At 35.9% G+C, this 23,951-nt stretch overlaps 1 protein-coding gene across 1 annotated transcript; it reads left to right on the top strand.

Moving 5' to 3' along the window:
• LOC129280108 (uncharacterized) lies at nucleotides 1-23,951 on the top strand. The gene is made up of 13 exons (XM_064112410.1): nucleotides 1-80; nucleotides 2,537-2,616; nucleotides 3,283-3,442; nucleotides 4,210-4,366; nucleotides 10,333-10,928; nucleotides 11,522-11,752; nucleotides 14,443-14,577; nucleotides 15,659-15,759; nucleotides 16,348-16,576; nucleotides 17,831-18,406; nucleotides 18,974-19,069; nucleotides 20,738-20,819; nucleotides 21,618-23,951. The coding sequence occupies exons 1-13, from the start codon at nucleotides 20-22 to the stop codon at nucleotides 21,703-21,705; spliced, it is 2,592 nt and encodes an 863-aa protein (XP_063968480.1). The 5' UTR covers nucleotides 1-19; the 3' UTR covers nucleotides 21,706-23,951.

The raw sequence follows: 23,951 nt of genomic DNA, 5'->3' as shown, positions 1-23,951 counted from the left end.
AGTTTCGACGCTTATCCGAATGGCACACATGCAGAAAAATGACACATCTCAAGAGCCTTCACACACACCCTGTGACCAAGGTAGGGGCTTAAAAAAGTATTTTTCTTTGTACGGAAAAATAAAGGAATATTCTTCCTTTTTGTGTAGGTCAATCCATAGAGGTCTAGATAGCCTATGACAATTATAATATATTTTTTTCTTAATGGTTCACTTAGTGACCAGCTGGCATGTCGTCAGTGTTTTGGTTTGAAAGAAAGTACTGACGACGTGCCCGCCGATCATCGCAATCAAACTAACGTTTTATCTTTCCTTATACATGTATCCGGCTCTGTGTACGATAATTAATTTTAATGTTACTGTTGTGGCGACGCATTCCGGTATTCTGTTCTATTTGTAAATCATTTTCTATAATCATTTTTATGTTTTATTCTTGGTTTCCCTTGTTTTTCAAGCCTTTGAGGCTTTTTGGGATACCTTTTCTTTCATTATTTTTTTTTAAATCTCATCTTAATGTTTCATGATTATATTTGTATATTTATGTTCAGTTCAAAATAATGTATGATATTTGTATGTTTTTACATGTATATATTATTGAAAGAAATAAATGAGAATTTTCACTCTCCCTCAATACAATATTAAATGATCATGAACTGATTGGCTTTGCTCTGCCCCTTATTTTTATTTTTCTCATTTATTTACTTATCTATTTATTTTATTACTTTTAATTTGTTTTTATTCATTATTATTATTATTATTATCATTTTTTTTGGGGGGGGGCTCTCACCCTGCCTGATCGAACGTAATTCTAAAAATAAATTACTACTGTATTTTAACCAATCAGAATGATGGACTTTCGTTTGATTTTTAACTATGTGTAACCATGGCAACGGCCCCAAGATTTTATATATTGAGTTTGCACACTTTAAAATCATTGTTTAATAATTTATACAACGATCTTTACTATATGAACCTTACAGTAGGCTTATAGTTGTTTAACCGGTAGACAACCATTCTTGATTTATTGATGATTAAATATAAAAAAATTAAAAACTGTACTAAAAAAATATAACTTTTTAAACAACTACTGCAATGTTCATTAGGAAAAATCGTTGTAAAGAAATTTCAAACAGCGTTTTTACTGTATGTGGTATGGGAGGGCAAGGGGGGGGGTCGTCTTTGTTTACGTTACAATTGGGGTGGATGTATTGTTTGTTCATGTTTTTAGATGCTCTGAACAGGCTGATGTGCTTGTTTCAGGTTGATGTATATTCCAAAAAGTATATGATTACAAAGAGAGATCAATTTCTAGCATGCAGTCACATCAACGAAACTGACTCCAAACCGACCGATGGTATGGTATTGGGAATAACGTTATTAATCTAGTCGATTTGAAACTGGTCTTGTAGGTGTGACTGTATACTCTCCAATTGTCAAATGAATGCAGCTCATTTTGTGACCTTCACAGTGGCATTATATTCAACTCCGATTCAACTTTATCAAGTACCAGTTTCAGATCATCGAACAGGCTATGCTTCAAACAATTATGAAACTGGTCACACAGCAAAACAGAAGGAAAAGAGACATTTTGTCGATTTTCTATGCATACTAATGCCAATCATAAAGAATAAATTCATGAAGAATTTATTAACTTAAAAGTATGTTTGCCAGATGCGATCGAGAGCCAATCAATGCCAAAGCGATTTCCGCCTATACATCTCCTCTCTAACCCAACTCCCTTCTCCTTTTACGAGACTCTCCTTTTTATTTCTCTTTCTCCGTTCTTTCCATTTATTTCTCTGCTTATGTCTCTCTCTCTCTCTACTCGCCCCATCACCTTGTTTCTTTCCTTTTCTTTCTCTCTATCTATCTCTCTTTCCCTACTCGTAGCTCCATCTCCATGTTTCTTTCCTTTTCTTTCTCTTTATGTCTCTATCTCTCTCTCTCTTTCCCTACTCGCTCCATCTCCTTGTTTCTTTCCTCTTCTTTCTCTTTATGTCTCTATCTTTTTCCTCTTCCTACTCGCTCCAACTGCTTGTTTCTTTCCCTTTGTTTCTCTTTATGTCTCTATCTATCTATCTATCTATCTATCTATCTATCTATCTATCTATCTATCTATCTATCTATCTTTCTATCCATCTATCGATCTATCTATCTCCCTCTCTTTCCTACTTGCTCCATCTCCGTCAAGTCCCTAGTTTTTTTCCTTTTCTTTCTCCTTATGTCTTTATCTATCTCTCTTTCCCTGCTCGCTCCATCTCCGTCAAGTCCTAAGTTGCATATCCTCTTACGCTTTCTCTCCGCACCCCTCTCACATCCCTTGATGCTACTTCGGGGGTACTGTCACATCAACGAAACCGATTATAATTTCGCCAAAAGCATTTACGTGACTTCCAAATGATATATCGTAGGTTGGTTTGGAGTCTGTATCACGAATGTGACTGCAGCACAAGGCCGTCGTCATAATACTAACTATTAACCTCCATTTCAAATGCGAACTTTGCATTGATATTGTTTTGTTTTCATTTCATCGTTGTAGCGCCCCCAACGACAACATACTGGACAGAGTGGTACTCGGCCTCAAACGACGTCGGATCAGACGAGCAAGACTTTAGACATGTAACTATAATCACAATCTTCCTTTCTCGTTTTAAAGGGGACCCAGCCTTGGTTATACAATTATTTATGTGAGAGGAGATTAAACAGCATACTTGCGATATAGGCCCAGCTTGAAAAAATATGTATTTGCATGTATTCACTATTTGACTATCAACTATTTAAAAGTTTATTTCTTCACTTATTTAATCTAAACTTATTTGTCTTCAGTTCAGATTTGTTATAAATTTTGATTTAGATAATTGTCATCTTTAATTATAAATCTACCCCTTTTGCTTCCTTTGTAAGAAAAATATCAATATCGGAGTAAGCTTAAAGGGAACTATTTATCAACTTAATATTTTACAAATCTATTCAGTCATAGCCATGGATATCTACAAGGTATTTATTATCAATTTATTTATTTAGTCAAGCTAATTTTACCCACATTATTTTAGGGGCTTCCTATTATTTCCTTATTAGGGCACACGTCGACATTTTTTTTTATCTAGGCCTTAGATATTTATCAATTAATTTATTCATTAGTTGTTATTTTCTATAGACCAAATATGTCTTAATATCATCATTCGAAGTTCGACAAAAAACATGGGACTCAACCACAATTTCCGGAGAATATCGAGAATTAAATCGCATGAATGTAATTTAAACCGTTTATTTCTATTATTTCAGCTTTGTAATCACACCATAATAACACAATGTAGGGAGAAATACACCCATCGTAGTCTTGATGATACAGACCCTACTCCTGATGTGACATGCAATGATGGCATTTTAGTTTGCGATCAATCGTGCAAGGACGTGGAAGTGAGACTACTCTGTAAAATAATAGGTACGTCATTGTTTTTTTTCTTCTTTAATTTGAGGTTGTACATTTGGTACATTGACCATGACCCCCCCCTTCCCCCTTAAAAAAACTGTATTGGTCGGCTTTAATAACATGTGAGAGATATTTTTCATTTACGGTTTCGAACTTTCATGGGAAATATTAATACAATTCTATAAGACCAGACTCTGTGAAAATTAGTGTGGCGGAAAGTCGAATAACTTATAGGCTTCAGTAACTAATTATGCAGTACCATCGAAACATATCACAAACATAGCTTTGCTTGATTGGGCAAGTTTCGGGCAAAGTTAGGAAAGTAATATACTTTACGAGTTTAGGTGTAAAACGTGATATAAAACAACTCTAATGTTTGCGCGATTCACTCTATTCTATTTTGTAATTATCAGGGGAGCGTTTCATGAAAGGACTTGTCGGACGTTTTATCCGACAAGTCCTGTTTTATCCGACAGTTACTATAGTAACAGTGCTTCTCAACCAATCAGAATCCAGGAAAGTTGTCAGATCTGACAACTTGTCGGACGAAAATATTAATGAAACGCCCCCCTGTTCCCCTCACAAGATGCACCTAACCCTTTTAATGTCCTGGCCAAGTCACTTTCAGCAGCTAAGTGGCAAGAATACCGCCCAACGTGTCCCTTTCTATACTCATATTCATGAAATATAATCAAAATATTAGGGGACGCTTGCATCATTAGGCTTAAAAAATATGATTTGAGACGGCCCACCATGTTTGCATCACTTTCTCACCACAGACACAGTGACTGTTCCCGAGCCCGACCTTCACTGGTCATTGAGTGAGATCGACGGCGGTGAGGGCACCCTTGGGGCTATCGGCCCCTGGACCTGCAAAGATACGGTTGAACGAGTCAAACCAATAAATGGGTCGATGGTGGGCGAGGTGGTGCAAGGGTGAGATGACTTTAATAATTATCATTATTATCGGAGAGTGTATGATAAATGGTAAATACCAGTTATTGGGAATTTACGTCTACCCCCTAAAAAAGTAAATAAAAACAAAAAGTTTAGATACAAGCATAAGAAGTGAAAAATCAAACAAGCATAGATACTGAAAATTTCATCGAAATTGGCTATCGAAAAAGGTAATTATTCCCTTTTGCTTTTTATTTAAAAAAAGAAATCTGCATGCACATCCTGTTCGGTATGGAAATGAGAAAACCAATGACGTCATCCAATCGTTATTTTTCTTTTGCAATTTATCATATAAAATATTTTGATTTTCTCAGCCTATTAATGTACACAATGATTATTCCTCCCTGAACATGTGGAATTGTTATTTGATAAAGAGCCTCGTCAAACTCTGGAACAGATGAAATATTTTATAATTAAAAAAAAAAAAAAATAGTGAGTGAGTGACGCCATCAACTCTCTCATTTGGATATTAACTCAGTTGTGCAACTATTAAAAAACCCCGGAAATATGAAATTTCATATCTTTCTTCCAAATTTGTTGAAATTTTCAGCGTTATGCAAGTTTGATTTCTTTATTTATTCAAGTCACCTTTTTGTCGGGGTGGATTTAATCTTTAACAAGATTCATTTAGGCATAGGTAAAAGTGTGATTTGACGAGCAGTTCAAAAGTTATTTTTGTTTGTATTCACAATAACATGAAAAAAGCTTGAAATATAGATAGTGATTGAGATTCATATCTAATGAAGATGGGATATCAATAGATTGTGATTGAGAATTCATAACTAATGAAGATGGCATATCGATAGAGTGTGATTGAGAATTCAATGAAGATGGGATATCGATAGAGTGTGATTGAGAATTCAATGAAGATGGGATATCGATAGAGTGTGATTGAGAATTCAATGAAGATGTAATAATGATAGAGTGTGATTGAGAATTCATATCTCATGAAGATGGGATATCGATAGAGTGTGATTGAGAATTCAATGAAGATGGCATATCGATAGAGTGTGATTGAGAATTCATATCTAATGAAGATGTGATATCGATAGAGTGTGATTGAGAGTTCATATCTAATGAAGATGGGATATCAATAGATTGTGATTGAGAATTCATATCTAATAAAGATGGCATATCGATAGAGTGTGTTTGAGAATTCATATCTCATGAAGATGCAATAATGATAGAGTGTGATTGAGAATTCATATCTAATGAAGATGTGATACCAATAGATTGTGATTGAGAATTCATATCTAATGAAGATGTGATATCAATAGAGTGTGATTGAGAATTCATATCCAATGAAGATGGGATATCAACAGAGTGTGATTGAGAATTCATATCTAATGAAGATGGGATATCGATAAGGTGTGTTTGAGAATTCATATCTAATGAAGATGGCATATCGATAGAGTGTGATTGAGAATTCATATCTAATGAAGATGGGATATCAATAGATTGTGATTGAGAGTTCTTATCTAATGAAGAGTGTGATTGAGATTCATATCTAATGAAGATGGGATATCGATAGAGTGTGATTGAGAATTCATATCTAATGAAGATGTAATATAGATTGAGTTTGATTGAGAATTCATATCTAATGAAGATTGGATATCGATAGAGTGTGATTGAGAGTTCATATCTAATGAGAATGGGATATCGATAGAGTGTGACTGAGAATTCATATCGAATGAAGATGGGATATGGATAGATTGTGATTGAGAGTTCATATCTAATGAGAATGGGATATCGATAGAGTGTGATTTAGAATTCATATCTAATGGGGATTTGATATCGATAGAGTGTGATTGAGAATTCATATCTAATAAAGATGGGATATGGATAGAGTGAGATTGAGAATTCATATCTAATGAAGATGTAATATAGATCGAGTTTTATTGAGAATTCATATCTAATGAGAATGGGATATCGATAGAGTGTGATTGAGAATTCATATCTAATGAAGATGGGATATCGATAGAGTGTGATTGAGAACTCATATCTAATGAAGATGGGATATCGATAGAGTGTGATTGAGAATTCATATCTAATGAAGATGTAATAATGATAGAGTGTGATTGAGAATTCATATCTCATGAAGATGGGATATCGATAGAGTGTGATTGAGATTCATATCTAATGAAGATGTAATAATGATAGAGTGTGATTGAGAATTCATATCTAATGAAGATGGGATATCGATAGATTGTGATTGAGAATTCATATCCAATGAAGATGGGATATCGATAGAGTGTGTTTGAGAATTCATATCTCATGAAGATGTAATAATGATAGAGTGTGACTGACAAATCTAATAATTATAATCCAATTGACAACGCTCATATTCACATTTATATCGACAATAAACGTATCGAATTAAGTAATTCCATTAACTTTTTAGGTGTCACATTGGATAATCTTTTGAGTTTTAAGTACCATATGATAAATGTATTACATAAGATAAGTAGGAATACTGGTTTAATTTACAAACTTAAGCATAGTTTACTTCATAAAAATCTGATAACTCTATATCATTCCATAATTTTCCCTTATTTAAAATATTGCAATATTGTCTGGGCTACCAATGTTACCTCATATGAATTGGACTCAATATTCAAAATTCAAAAGAAATGTTTAAGAATAATTACCAATTCCCATTACCTAGCACCATCCGCACCTTTATTTAAGAAATTGTCTTTACTTAATATATATGATATTAATAAGCAAGAACTCGCAATATTTATGTATAAGTACAAGAAGAGGTTGTTACCCACTCCTTTTTCAGATCTTTTTCAATACAATAATCAAGTTCATAATCATAATACCCGTTCTTCCAATAAATTTCATTTATGGTCTATCAAGTCTAGTCACGAAGCTAAATCATTGAGTTATGTAGGTCCCAAACAATGGAACGAGATTCCCCAAATAATAACTAATTCACAATTTATATCATCCTTTAGAAAACAGTACAAAAATTTTCTAGTAAATGATTATTAATTTTCGCAGTTGATATCAATGCATTACTTGTACTATATCTACCCCCCCCCCTCCTTCGATTCGTGTCTTTTTGTATTCTTTGTTCTTGTTTTTTTCCTCCTTTTTCCTACATTGTATTTACTATAATGATATGACATTCTGTTTTTTTTTATTCAATATTGTTGTCGTTTTACTATGTTTTGGCGATCCAGCCTTACAGGTTTCTTATAACCTTCATGGAAAGCCACGCAATTTATTTTATTATCTAATCACATTATTTGATGTTTCTTTGTATTTTTATCTTATTTTGCGAAATAAAGATTGAATTGAAAAAAATTGAAAATTGAATTGAATTGAATTGAATTGAATTGAATTGATTGAGAATTCATATCTAATGAAGATGGCATATCGATAGAGTGAGATTGAGAATTCATATCCAATGAAGATGTAATATAGATAGAGTGTGATTGAGAATTCATATCTCATGAAGATGTAATATAGATAGAGTGTGATTGAGAATTCATATCTAATGAAGATGGCATATCGATAGAGTGTGATTGAGAACTCATATCCAATGAAGATGGGATATCGATAGAGTGTGTTTGAGAATTCATATCTCATGAAGATGTAATAATGATAGAGTGTGATTGAGAATTTATATCTAATGAAGATGTGATACCAATAGATTGTGATTGAGAATTCATATCTAATGAAGATGTGATATCAATAGAGTGTGATTGAGAATTCATATCCAATGAAGATGGGATATCAATAGAGTGTGATTGAGAATTCATATCTAATGAAGATGGGATATCGATAAGGTGTGTTTGAGAATTCATATCTAATGAAGATGGCATATCGATAGAGTGTGATTGAGAATTCATATCTAATGAAGATGGGATATCAATAGATTGTGATTGAGAGTTCTTATCTAATGAAGAGTGTGATTGAGATTCATATCTAATGAAGATGGGATATCGATAGAGTGTGATTGAGAATTCATATCTAATGAAGATGTAATATAGATTGAGTTTGATTGAGAATTCATATCTAATGAAGATTGGATATCGATAGAGTGTGATTGAGAGTTCATATCTAATGAGAATGGGATATCGATAGAGTGTGACTGAGAATTCATATCGAATGAAGATGGGATATGGATAGATTGTGATTGAGAGTTCATATCTAATGAGAATGGGATATCGATAGAGTGTGATTGAGAATTCATATCTAATGAAGATGGGATATCGATAAGGTGTGTTTGAGAATTCATATCTAATGAAGATGGCATATCGATAGAGTGTGATTGAGAATTCATATCTAATGAAGATGGGATATCGATAGAGTGTGATTGAGAATTCATATCTTATGAAGATGGGATATCGATAGAGTGTGATTGAGAATTCATATCTAATGAAGATGTAATAATGATTGAGTGTGATTGAGAATTCATATCTAATGAAGATGGGATATCGATAGATTGTGATTGAGAATTCATATCTAATGAAGATGGCATATCGATAGAGTGTGATTGAGGATTCATATCTAATGAAGATGGCATATCGATAGAGTGTGATTGAGAATTCATATCTTATGAAGATGGCATATCGATAGATTGTGATTGAGAATTCATATCTAATGAAGATGGCATATCGATAGAGTGTGATTGAGAATTCATATCTAATGAAGATGGGATATCGATAGATTGTGATTGAGAATTCATATCTAATGAAGATGGCATATCGATAGAGTGTGATTGAGGATTCATATCTAATGAAGATGGGATATCGATAGAGTGTGATTGAGAATTCATATCTAATGAAGATGTAATAATGATTGAGTGTGATTGAGAATTCATATCTAATGAAGATGGGATATCGATAGAGTGTGATTGAGAATTCAATGAAGATGTAATAATGATAGAGTGTGATTGAGAATCAATATCTAATGAAGATGGGATATCAATGGAGTGTGATTTTGAGTTCATTTATAATGAAGATGGGATATCGATAGATTGTGATTGAGAATTCATATCTAATGAGAATGGAATATAGATAGAGTGTGATTGAGAGTTCATATCTAATGAAGATGGGATATCGATAAGGTGTGTTTGAGAATTCATATCTAATGAAGATGTGATATCGATAGAGTGTGATTGAGAGTTCATATCCAATGAAGATGTGATATCAATAGATTGTGATTGAGAATTCATATCTAATGAAGATGGGATATGGATAGAGTGTGATTGAGAATTCATATCTAATGAAGATGGGATATCGATAGAGTGTGATTTAGAATTCATATCTAATGAGGATTTGATATCGATAGCGTGTGATTGAGAATTCATATCTAATAAAGATGGGATATCGATAGAGTGTGATTTAGAATTCATATCTAATGAGGATTTGATATCGATAGCGTGTGATTGAGAATTCATATATAATAAAGATGGGATATAGATAGAGTGTGATTGAGAACTCATATCCAATGAAGATGGGATATCGATAGAGTGTGTTTGAGAATTCATATCGAATGAAGATGGCATATCGATAGAGTGTGACTGAGAATTCATATCGAATGAAGATGGGATATGGATATAGTGAGATTGAAAATCCATGTCAATGGGATGTTGAACTATTTATTGGTAAAGTATTGATTAGAAGTTATCAAAAAACGTTGATTTCAATCCAAGATTTGAGTAAAAGTGACGTCATAAAAGCTTTACTTTAAAGAGATGTCAATTAAATATATGTTTATACATGTATATATCTATATATACATATATACCAATAAAACTGATTTCAGGATTATTGATTAATATACAATTTTATATAAAGGAGAAGAAAGCATCAAAGGTTTCAAGAAAATGCAATGCAGGTCTTTAATTTGAATGCCAAGTTGTAGTAATTTTGGAATGATAGAATTTGTTTTTCTCCTACCCAAACTTTCAAAACTTGTTCCCTGTACAGCAAATCGTTGAGGCAAGTAAATGGCCCGCCATCTCACGACAAACTCTGCGCAGTTCGAGCCACGGTCCCTGAGAAGTTGGCGTTTAAGCCATATCTCAACAACTGCTTGACCAACCCAGAATGCTGCGATTCCCATCACAGCATCTCCGTCATGTTCTGGTTTAGTATGAAGGGGAACGAAACTCGGCCTCAGTTATCTCCCCTCCACGTGTTTCGGTCCCCGTCCCTGGTCGGCTCGGTACAGAACGGTAACTTCATCGTGACGTACTTGCGAGGGAATACCGAGTGGGCTGTCAATGAGACGCTACTGCACAGCGGATGGACCCATGTCACCATAACATTTGACCTCCTGAGCAACCTTACAGTTTACTTCAATGGTGCCGCAGTGGCTGAAGTAATCCCGACGCCATCTTCGACACAATTCGATGATGTCATAAAAGGTTTCCAGACGGACAACACGTCCTTCTGGGTTCTCTCTTCAGAAGACAATGTGACGTCATCAGATATTCCTCAAATAGCAATGACAGATTTGAAGGTATTTTACTCGGCCTTGTCTGCATCCCAAACTCATGACATCTTCCGAAGTGAACATGAAGGTAACTGCACTTTACAAAACGTATAGAACCTAAACTAGCTTTAGTCATTTTAGGCATAACAAATGCTCTAACTATTCTTCCTCTTTTTTTACATGTAGTTCGAAAATGTCTGTCTAATATATAAAGAGTGAGCACGTGCACCCGTGTCCTTCCATGGACAAAGTATGGGTTTTATTTTCCAAAGATTTGATATGCTTAAAGTAGGTTTCTATCGAAATGTGTGTTTTTCATCAATTTTTCAATAAACGTGCTCCCAGCCCTGCAGTCAATGATTCCGGTAGCTTATTAAATCATGCAAATAAAAAAGAGCTTCTCTGACGCTTCCCGAAGGCACAACGTCAAGCCATTTGATGCCACAGAGCATTGATCTATAACATTTTTTTTGTTAGGGGGGGGGGGGAAGGGGTCAATTTCTGATCATGCGCCAGTTAAGAGCACGTCCATGGAGATGTTATCAGCTGTAGTATTGTCTTTTTAAAAATATTGAAATTAAAGATGTATAATTGGTCTGCCACTTCTAAGAAAGTATATTGGATTGATCGACACATTTTCCGATAATAACAATGGAACGTCATGCTCATTCTGTCGCGCAGATGCTTCGCCCCGGGTCCTGCGAATGGCAGCGAGGAAGTTTACCTTCATGGATTCCGTGGAAACAGACGTACAGGTTACCCACATCAAGCTGTCTTGCCTGATTCGGGGACCACCCGACGTCAGTGTCCGGTTCATGTACGAAAGCGACCACGGGTATTTTGCCGAGGTTACCTCGCACGAGTTCTATATGCTTTCGTTCACCAAAGAAGATAATGATTTCCGCGTGATAGGTAAGCGCATTATTTGAACCTTGTGTCATCTGGTGGGTGTTTCATAAAGCTGCTTGTAAGATATGAATGGCTTTACGCACAACTGGTGATTCTTTTGTGTGCTATGTGACATTCCTTTTAGTTACGACCTAAGAACATGTTCCAGTCGTGCGTAAAGTCGCTCGTAACTTTACGAACAGCTTTATGAAACACCCATATGTTCCATTTACAAAAAAACACAACAGTATATAGGATCAGAAAATAACTAAAAGTATTCATTCAGTAATCTCTTTATCCCAGTGTTTCCACAGCTCAGTAAAGAAAAAAAAATCCCGACACTCGAAACTGAATCCTAAATTTCCGAAGGCAACTCTCTGGAATCTTTAGGTTTGGATTGTTTTTGCATATTTAGAGCAAAAAAGGCAAACAAAACAAAACAAAATGAAATGCATCAAGCATGACGAGAACTTTAGTATACCTCTTGGCCCGTATTCTGTAATGTCATCCTCCAAATTAAAATTTTAAATCACAATTACAAGTGAAATACATTCAGTTTTGGTATATCATCGCTGTGGTATCGTCATTTCAAGTAACAAAATTAGATTTAAATACAATCTAATAAAACAAATCGTCATTTTCAAAAATCTGCTGGCTTTGAAAATGAATTCAATTTATATTTTTCTCTGAATTATCTTCAAAATTGTAACATTTTTATTTCTCTTCTATTAAAATCTGAATATACTGATTAAATAAATGTTAGTCTGCCTACTAGGCGTAGGTGAATGTAGAGTGCGTCCCACAAAAAAAGAAACTGAGATTTATCAATGATTTTATTTATCATAACTTAATCACAAATACAATAGACAATAGACAAATGACCTACCGTTGTAAAGCTTAGATTATTTCTCATTCACGCATGAGTGAGCAAAAACAATTTGAAGAGGGGATACTAAAAAGTCATTTGGCGGGCTGTATCTGGGTTTCAAAACGAAAACCATATTTTTAAAAAGTTCAATATCTGCTCTTTAATTTAATACCTCAATTACTTAAAATGGTCAAGAAATAACAAAGTTCTGGTCATTTGAAATATGGCTTGAATTTCAATAATTTCATAAAATGAAGAGGTTTTACAGGCTACCGTTCTAACTCACTCGACACTCCGTTTTGTTGACGATCAGCCATGCATTAAATATTTTGTTAACCGTGCGATAGCTTCTGTGGGAAACCGGTGAAAACACGTTTATTTAATGAAATTATGGAAATACAAGCATTGTTTCGAGGAAATATAACTTCTTATTTCTGGACCATTTAGGCATGTGATTTTCTTTTTGAAATTCAGATGGCAGTTTATAATCACTCGCGTCGCGTGCGGGTTCGTAATCACTCGCGTTTTGAATTTTTGGCGATTTTTTTTTTTATTTCGGTGCGATTTTTTTTTTAACGGTGTCTTCAATGGGACAGACATGCAGGGAAAATAAAATGAAATTGAAATTCGAGTTTCGTTTTAAGCCGGCAATTAAGTGCCTTAAAATAAAATGTACTCGACTATTGTTTTAACATAACAAACAAGCAAATCAGCCATGTGGCTCAACTAACTTAGAATAGATCCGGACTTCTACTGTGTCTTATACGAGGTCTCCGAGTCGGAACTTGCCATATCTGCCACATCGATATTACATCGTATCATTCCCATATGCGGACATGCCTACATGCAATGGCCCCAAGGCGGCCGGACCCGGCGCCTCATATGTAACGTGGGATCTAACTCAGCTCGACTCACGTTAGCTTGATCCATGCTACCGATGCACGTCGTGTCCGACCGCGGCCGGGTCCGGCCGCCTTGGGGCCATTGCATGCAGGCATGTCAGCATATGGGAATGATACGATGTAATATCGATGTGGCAGATATGGTTCCGACTCGGAGTCCTCGTATAAGACACAGTAGAAGTCCGGATCTATTCTAAGTTAGTTGAGCCACATGGCTGATTTGCTTGTTTGTTATGTTAAAACAGGAGTCGAGTACATCTTATTTAAGGCACTTGCCGGCTTAAAACGAAACTCGAATTTTGATTTCATTTTATTTTCCCAGCGTGTTTGTCCCATTGAAGACACCGTTAGAAAAAAAATCGCACCGAAATGAAAAAAAAAAAAATCGCCAAAAATAAAAAACGCGTGTGATTACCAACGCGACGCGAGTGATTACGAACGCGAGTGAATATAATAAGCCAATTCAGATACCCCCTCCAAATGAGTTTTGTATCCTTTCTTCAGATTATTTTTGCTCACTCATGCATGAATGAGGAATAATCTAAGTAATATCCGATGAAAGAGGAGATTCTAAGCTTTACATTGATAGGTCATTTGTTTATTGTACTTATGATTAAGTTATGATAAATCATCGCTAAATCTCGGTTTCGTTTTTGTTGGGACGCACTGTATAGCTAAGAAAATATCAGTAGTTTTCTATTCACTTACTATTATAAACATTAGCCAATTTATTGTTTGTATCGTATAATCCTTTTCTTACGTCTTAGTAAGCTTTTAGTAAGTTTTATATTCACGAACTATTATAAACAATGATTATGATACAGAACAAAGAATATAGAGCCAAGAAAAGATGAGTAGTTACATGTATATTGTTTTATATGTACTTACTATAATAAACAAATTCAAAATGTAAAATTTTTAACGTCTGATTTTGTTTCATCCAGCCGTCTTACATATTTACGGCAAAAAGGACGGTAATACTGGATACCTCTCTTCCCGGTTCACCTGCGAAGTGGTATCCAATAATCGTCTCAGCGCCTACGGATATCCGGTTATAGAAACACCCGCTCCAACCGATCGTAAGTTCATAAAAACGAATACTGGTATACTCTTAAAAAGAGAGTGCTCGTTAAGACCTTTCCTTGTTCCCCATTGCGAAGCATTTCAGGTTCTTCAAAGAAGCAAAAAAGGGGTTCTAAAAGGTCATTGAGAATCGTCTATGGGTCCAGAAAAAGAGTGCTCGTTATAAAGACCTTTCCGTGTTCCCCTTTTCAATGCATTTCAGGTTCCTCAGAAAGTAGAACAGTCAATCTAAAAGGCAATTGAGAATCGTCTATGGGTCTACAAAAAACTCTTTAAGGTTCTAAACAACCTTCGGGATTCATGATGCTGTGGAGAACCCTGTCAATTTTGTATAGGGTTATTTTATAACAGTAGGTACAGGTTTGGTAAAATAAGTTTGAGCAGAAGTTTCTGATTTTATTGAAAAATTGAAATGTATTTTCTCAATCAATTAATAGTCATTATAGAATATTACAATATCATTTCATTGTTGAAAAAAGAAATCGTTTCGAAGGAAATAAATTCATTATGTACGTAAATGTATAAGGGGCAAATCAAAATTGATGTTATCATTTAATTAACAAAAGTTTTTTATATTCATATTTGTAGATGTTGGTCTTTACTATCTCGGACAGGAACCTGGGGCCTGTAACACAAGACTAAGCAATCATTGTAGAACAGTTTTTTTAACGATTGATTGGATAGACTAATAACTCTGTAAATTGATCCCGAAATCATTCCTACGATTAATTGCTTAACTTTGTTTTACGGGACCCAGGTGACAAAGAAGTAATTCCTTAAAAAGCTATGAGCACCGGAATTGGTAGACTAGCTTAGCCGGGGTAATATAGAAGCGCCTTGAACACCTAATGAGGGGGATACGTGCGCTATAGAAATAATATATTATTATTTATTATTAGAAAGAGCATTACCTAATTGGTTTGGTAACTTAACCATAACCACAGTAAAAAACGGAAATAAATAAATATATTTAAACATAATTACGAACATTTTTTTAGGTGGTCATCCCTCGGGCTAATACCTCTTTTTTTTTAAATATTCTTTTCCCATTTTTCACTGCCTTACCCTTACCACTAGTGGATGACAACAACACGTACTATTGGACTAGATTTTTCAACGTCGACACTGATATGATTATTGGAGACGAAGTTGAGACAATCGAAGCGCATCGTGATTTGGTGACTACATTTAATTTTTGTTCTAAAAAGTACTAGTATATTCATGCTTTTGCACTCTAAAAACAAGTTTACCCACTGTTGGCTAAAATGGGAACATGCATGTTTGTTGGGTATGAAAGATACCAAATAGGCCAATTTTGTAAATTTGTACGCATTGTTGCGTCGAAATTTACCCCAAAACCATGGATTTTGCCCAATATGAAGGGACAAAAAATACCCAGCAAACATGCATGTTCCCTTTTTATCCAATATCGGGTAGATATTTACTCATTGTTTTTAGAGCGTGGAATGAAAAGATAAAAAGAGAGGGGAAATGAAACGAAGACGGTTTAAGTAGGAGAAAAGATTATGGAAAAGACTAAAAGTGACAGAAGAAATGAAATTCTTGAATGATAACGTAAAATATTCAATTTACCAGCGAATCATTCTGTGATGTTTCTGGTTGGTATATAGGCATGTATGGGTAGTTCGGTTATGTATCCGGCTTATGAACCCGAGTAATATAGAACATAGATAAAATTGATGAAAGAAATAAACAAAAAATACTGCGTCTTACATTTACCTTTATGACAATAACATTTCCCACAGGCTGAGAACCACGAAGAATACGACCTCTGCAGCAATCCAATATACGCCGAATGCAGGGCATTACGTTTCTCCCTTTCTTATCAACCGTGGTATGAATCATCGGATGCATTTGTACCGGATTCGGATTATCCGTGTAATGGTAAAGGTATCCGCTGCTCCAGAGGATATTTCAGTCCGAACGTGCAAGAGTGTCCAGATCTCAAGGTCCGCTATGTATGTCCCGTTGTCGGTAAGTGGTGTCAGGTGTCCATTGCCGATCATTCAACTCGATCAGACCAGAGGACTGATACAAGAGGGTTTTTTTTCTTTAAATCAAGCGCGACAAGTACAAAAAGATCATCATGTTTCTTCTTCTGGTTGGATGAAATTTAAATTATGTTTAATTTCTGGCATTTAGTTTGATTGCGACTTTTTCAGCGCCGCACCCCTGTTCAGGCCAACTTTTGGACTTGATCTTGCTAACTCGACAAGGTACCCTGGGTCCTTCTACCTTGATGGGCTCCCTATATGAAATAATTCTAAATATCTCCAATATATTCGAAGGAATATTGTCCTGGAACAGCCAGAGCAATTTCGAGCAAGTGCAAGTGCAGAGATATGTGAAGATTGAAAGTCAACTTTCCTATCATGATTTAGACCGAGAAGGGGGGGGGGGGGGGGGTGGTGCATTTCATCAATATTTTTCGTTGGAAATGAATCGTGGGATGTTCCATCCAACAAAGTATGTTTTCCTACAGTTACCATAGGGAATATGTTTCTCAGCCAATCAAAAATCAAGGAAAAGTGTCAGATCTGACATTTTTATGAAACGCCCAAGGACCAAAGTTGGCCTGGGACCTATTGAAGAAAGAGCTTCGATTAAATCCAACTGAACTAAACAAGCACAAGTCCCAAATACGCGTATTCATTTGGTTGAATATCAAATTGCATTTAGCTTTTAATAGATGATATAATCACAACTATTTATGCAACTGGAATCTCAGTGATAACCATTTTCTCGCGTTTTTATATCAGTGTACTTTTCTGTACAAGGCTTATTACTAGATTTTAATTAGATTTAATTTTAGGTAAATGATGAAATGAGCGTTATTATGTTGACAAAATCTGCATAGTCCATGGTTTTGTACCGTGGTACAATTGAAACCTCTTTTAGAATACGGGCCTAAGCGTCCATGTTGTAGAATTGCGTGAATCAATTTTCAAATAAAAATGGAAATATCATGACTAATACAGACACGGAGTTACACCCTAGGCCGTTCATGCAGGAGTTCTTATGTTACACATTACTTTATGCACTACAAGTGACCTTTGTGTATATAATAACAAAATCAAAATATTGATAAGGGTTGTTTTAAACGTGAAAAAAGGGTCATGATCAATAGTTTGTGAAATCGTTTGTAACCTCTTGTATGTACCCTATAAGTACTAATATTTGTTTATATAAAATACTCTCTTTCTTCACCCAATTTTCCCCCTTTGTCAGAATCTCATGCAGATGAAGTGCCACCTTCTAGTACCAGCACGACTGGTACTGGTACTCCCAGCAATAATGCAAACAAGAACACGGATGGTAGCCAGACCACAACCCGGGGTGGCGGTGTCGGAAAGGTTACTGACGTCCAAGCTACGGCCTCGTCCTCGACAACTAATAATGATGTCGATGGCGAGAAAGACCAGCGTAGTGACGGCGTTACCACAAGCGGAATGGGTCATGACGCTACGACGAGCTCGGATGGAAGTAGTGTTGCTTCAACTACTGGAAGCACATCCTCGTCGGCCAGCACGAGTATCTCTTCCACTCGTCTCAGGGAGACGTCATCGGGCACCATACTCAACACCAGGGACCCCGATGACACTACCGTTAGCAGTGGCAAGCAATTCCAAGATACCAGTACCAGCACGCCATCGGAAAGTGTTAGCACTACACCCGACGTCACACAAACTAACCGTGTCGATACGGAGTCATCACCGGATGAAACCAGTCAACCTGTTGTTAAAGAAACCACGGTTGACATCGATCCGAGTAGCACTGATTCTAACACCGAAGAGACTTCAACCAGTGAGTTTTTAGTCTGAATCTATCTCTGGAGAGTAATCGAAAAGTGTTGGGTTTTTTTTTTACTGGGAAGGGCGCAAAGGTGGGAGTTCAGTGAATAACTAAAACAAATCAAGTAAAACTGTTCTTAAGTTGAATAACCAATTATTGCCACACGTCTCGTTCAGAAATACGAGATTTTTCTTGAACCCCACCCGAGGATGCCATTTCCGTTTGATTATGTGAGGTCGTCGGCCTCATCGACAAGCATGTAGAAAGGGAATACAAGTTCTCCTCTATCCCCGTGCTCAGTGGTCAGGAGTAATGAGCCAAATTGTCTTTATGGCTCGAACATGGCCGAGAAAGCGCTGCGAGGGAGCACTGAAGATTTTTGACTTTGAGGGTAATGAACATACTTTTTCCCCGACATTTAATACAAAAGTAGATTTCCGTTTTCGAAAGGTCATTCCTTTGCTCGCTTGCTTTGCACATTCAAGTTGAGCCCCATTTTTTTTTCTATTAATCACTATATCACTGATGGTTTCAACAATCGAGTAAATCTTGGGACAATTTATATTTTTTTTGTAATAGATACCGATCAGGGCGACAGTTCTACCAACGGTACCCAAGGCAACAAGGATTCGGACAAATCAACAGGATACAGGAAAACATTATCTAAAGACAATAGTAAGTTATCATCAGATCACCTACATCCCTCCTAGTTAGCACTTCATGAAGAGTTTTTTCAGTACTGTTCTACAGAGTAATTTGCTCTCAGCCAACGAGATGCAAGGATTCCCCAGTAGCCTGTGCCGGTGAAAAAAAATCACTCAGAGAATTTTTCACGGAACGTTCCCACGTTTGTGTGTGTGAGTCGGTGAGTGCGTATACGTTCGTGAATGTGCCTGTAGGCGTGTGTGCTAGTATGTTGATGTGAGAGGGAGGATGTTTGTGTATGGTAGTTTGTGGGTGTTATTAGGTGTGTGTGTGGGGGGGGGGGGGTACGTGTGTGTGCGCTTGAGTACACGAATAACTTTATAAGCACCATTAGCCGGTGCCGGTGAAAAAAAATCACTGAGAGAAGTCTTCACGGAACGTTCCCACGTCTGTGTGTGTGAGTGTGTGTGAGTCGGTGAATGCGTACGTTTGTGAATGTGCTTACAGGCGAGTGTGCTAATGTGTTGATGTGAGAGAGGGTGTTTGTGTATGGTAGTTTTGGGGTGTGTGTGTGGGGGGGGGGGGTTACGTGTGTGTACTTGAGTACCCGAATAATGGGTACTCCAGGATGAAAATAATATCATTTGAACAAATTAAGAAAAATCAGACAAACCAAACACTGAAAATGTGATCAAAATCGGAAAAGGAATGACAAATCGGAAAAGGAATGACAAACATTTTATATCAGATTTTAGTGAAATTTCAGCATTTTCGCTTGGTAGATTTTACAATGTCTTTAAAGGTTTGCATTATTTCGGTGAAACAGTTCTATGCATGTCTTCATTAATATTCAGTGAGCAAACTGATGATGTCAGATCTTCACTTTTTCTTTTGTAGTTTATTTCATGAAATTATGTTTATTCAATCTTTTTCCTACAAGAACTAAGAGATTTGAATTGACAACTGATTTAATGCATTAGATATTTGTTAATTGCTGCAACTCAATTTATTATAAGGGAGACATTCATTATAAGGCACACATTTATGAAAAATGAAATAATTATGAGTTCATGTAATAGCATTATAAAAAGGAAAGTGGGGATATGACATCATTACCCCACCTCATGAATATTCATGACGTGCATACAGCAGTTTCACAAAATATTACTAAACTTCAAAATTCAATAAGTTCGTTATTTGTTATCAGATTTTGATGAAATTTCAGCATTTTCACTAGGTAGATTTTACTATGTCTATTTAGATATAATTATTTTCAGCCCGGAGTACCTGTTGAATTGAGTTTGGCCTTCTTATATCAGAACGAGGGAAGGATTTAGATGTCTTCGTTTAAAGCATCTTGATTGTTTTGTTTTATTTATATAGATAACATCTAATAGATAAAAAGAAATATAATATGGAAAATGCACAAAATAGTAGTAAAACATAATAAATGGGAGTATAAACCAATTCAACAATGCTGATATGACATTACTCTTCTTCCTTGTGGTTCTGAAGATGTGCAGCGATCTGCAAAGGCATGTGCGTGCAGAAAAGTGAGTGTGTGTGTGTGTGTGTGTAGGAGGGGGAGGGATAACAAGGTGCGACCTGGTGAGGATGTGGGGGTTGGATAGTGGGAATATCATAGGAAACTTGGTCTCTGGCTATCGTATTCTAAAAGTTTTTTTCTCCATTCCGCAGAACTTTTCTTGTACCCCGTGATGATCTTGGCGCTTGGGATCGGAATACCAACCATCACGGCTTGCTATTATCTCCTCCGAAAGTGAGTCCACTTTTATTTCTCGAATGCTGCAGTTACACGGGCGAAACGGACTCCAGACCGACATAAGGTTTTACGTTATTCACGATGACGTACCACCTGTCGATTTGGAATCGATTTCTTTGGTGTGACTGGACATTCTACGTCCGAACCCCTTTTAACGGGTATAGATTACATGCATGTAAACATTCTCATTTCGTTTTTGTCCTCTTTTTATAATCTTGCGATTCTGTTAAATTGTTTTATTTTGATGGTCATTCTTGAGTGCCAGGATTCATCTCAATAAACTCTGAATTGAATCGAATATTGTAAGGTTCATAGTTCCTGAATTCCTTCCTGATTTTGTCTTGTACTAACTTCTTATCAGTGGCGGCGATTTCGTGAAACGAAGGGGGTGGGATGGCAATGGAATTTTCTCAGACCTGCGGGTTCCTCCTAGTGTGTCTAAATCTAAGAAGGAAGTACATTTAGTTGTGCGACTTCTATTGCTTTTCCTTTTTTATCTCAAGGCGGTACGCGTCATAAAATAATGTCTTTAGTTATCAAAAAGCGAAGTAAAAGAGTTTTTAAGAGCTTACTTCCACCACATTAATTTTTTTACCAGTGCCGCCCCCAATAAATACAAAAGTTTAGGAAATGGACAAAAAAAAGTTTATTTTTAAAATACAAGCAGGGTGGGGGTGCGTCCATCACAACAAAATAATCAAAAGATATGTACATGAGCATTTGCTAGAATGTAAGAAAAGAACAGTTATCTTGTTTCGAATCCTTTGATATAATACATGTTTTTTTTTAATGCAGGCAAACTCCCGAAGAGATAGAGGAGAAGAGACTTATTGAGGAAAGGAAGCAAAGACTCGCTAATGAACAAAAATCGGCCAGACCATAGACAAAAAGGAAATTTTAAATTCATATTTGAGGTCACCTACTTGAAAAATCTTGCCAAGTTTGTCTCTTGAATTAGAGTTAAGCATGCAGGAGCTATAAGCGCTTGTCAATGATTTTTGTTTACAGAAATATAAACAACAGAAATAATCTGACCTATCAACTTCAAAGTAGAGATGAATTTTTAAAACTCAATTGGTGAATAAAAACAATATATTCTGCTGGCTCTTCGAATGAAATTTGAACTCATAAATTTCAGGTGTGGGCGCATAAAAAAGATATAAAACAAGGTCCTCAAGAGGGTGGACTGGCCATGCGCCACCTGAAGTCGTGATGTAATGTTCGTTGATTAAATTTGCCCAACGTTCATTTCCTTGTAATTGTGTAAATGTATTCTATAAAATTTGTTATGGAAACTTCTGCATATATTTTTATTTTACTAATGTGTTATTTGTTTGCAGTTTGTAAGAAGTGAAAAAATATGGAGTAAAATTGAGAAATATAATAAGAAGGAATCGATTAAGTCATAATTAGGGTTGTCAGGTTACAACCAGGTTTCAAGAAGTGTCTTACTTGAACAACGAGTAGAATTTCAGTTCTAGAGCTCAAAGATCAAACAAATAACGTGAGTAAGCTACCAGTAAAAACTGCCACTATAATGTTATCTAAAGTCAATGAAAATGTTGTTTTTTTGCATTTGCCATAAGATGATAGAAAAAGAAAATCAAAGAATGTCTGATCGTCAAAAGGAGTTCGCAAAAATAGCAAGTATAGCCATTTCTTATTCAAGGTTTTAACGTAGCCAAAAAGAGAAGATCAGAAAAGGAAAAAAATATATATAAATGTTCCAGTATTCCTTATTTTTTACCTGTTATCCTAAACTTGGAAGAGGGCAGGGAGCAAAACGTTAGCAATGAATCAACTATGTATATAATCACTTAGAAGTCATGTTCAATTGTAAATATGAATATTGATCTTTAGAATTCTGTTTAATCACTATCCGATGCAATAATGAATTTCAAGTGCACTTTGTCAGCTGTCCCGTCCAGTCTGGTTGTTAAGCTTGACATTTGTCAAAAAAAATTCTGTATGTGAATTTGCAAATTGAAATAGGTTATATTGGTAAAGGAGGACCTGAGCTAGGTGCGACACTATAAGGGAGGGGTGATTTTCACTTAGTGAAATATAAAAGAAGATATGAGTATGGTTAAGGTAAAGAATGAAAATGGTATTAAAAGAAAGAATTGTATTAAAGAATGATATAGCTCTTGTAAGTTATTGATTATTAACCCGTATTCTTCAATTGAGAGAAAAAATGATGTCACTCGTCTAGATCTTTAACGCATCTTCTTTCGATGTCCACGGACCTCCGAATATTGAACGAATCTCGCAATACGCGAAGAAAGGGAAAATGGGCCGAGATGAATAAAAAAAATCCTTCTTTGTTTTGTTTCGTTTGCTTTTTTTTTTTTTTGGGGGGGGGGTTGCAAGAGTTGCAATTAAACCCATATTTATTTTCAACCAATGAGAAGCTAACATTTAGGATGTAAGTGTTACGTTTTCTCAGTTGCATTTAACCGAAACTCTTTTTACATGTCATAGAGTACCGAAGTGTGACGTCAGTTGCCATGGTGTCATAGCGGGCTGGTTCTAAACAGAGTCGCGGCTGACGATCGTCTGTACGTCATGCAAATAACTCTGGCTCGGCATCTGAATAAATAAGTTGCAAGCGATCAAATTCCGATTGCAGCCATTTTCTCCTCTGAGAAACACACGCTTTCATTTGTTTAGAACAAGGCCGCCATGACACCATGGCAACTGACGTCATCGATTCGGTACTCTATAGCCACACATCCCCTTAGCTTTGCGCATGCGCAGGTCAAGTACTATCTGGAACCATTCTTTCTCCGATCTATTTTCGACCCTTTTGTTTGTGAAAGTTCCCCGCTGTATTTGTGAAGAGCTCCCTTATGACGATAACGGTTACCACTAAAACAATGGATGCAGTTAGAGTATCGATTGGTACAAAATTCATCAGAAAAAAATATTTCTACTCTTAGCACAACGATAATAAGATTTATAATAATCTAGAAACGTAGTGTGATATATGATTCATTGGTATATATTCAAAAGTTTTATTAATTCACTACGTATATAAAAAAAAAACTAACATAAACTTATCTGAGGAAATAGCAACGGAAAGCAATGCAATGGATGTATCCATGACGAATACTAAAAACAATAATGATC

This window comes from Lytechinus pictus, chromosome 17 (genome assembly GCF_037042905.1).
Source record: "Lytechinus pictus isolate F3 Inbred chromosome 17, Lp3.0, whole genome shotgun sequence".
Classification (NCBI taxonomy): domain Eukaryota; kingdom Metazoa; phylum Echinodermata; class Echinoidea; order Temnopleuroida; family Toxopneustidae; genus Lytechinus; species Lytechinus pictus.
Note: the sequence above shows the minus strand (reverse complement) of the source record. Positions and strands in the feature narration are given on the sequence as shown.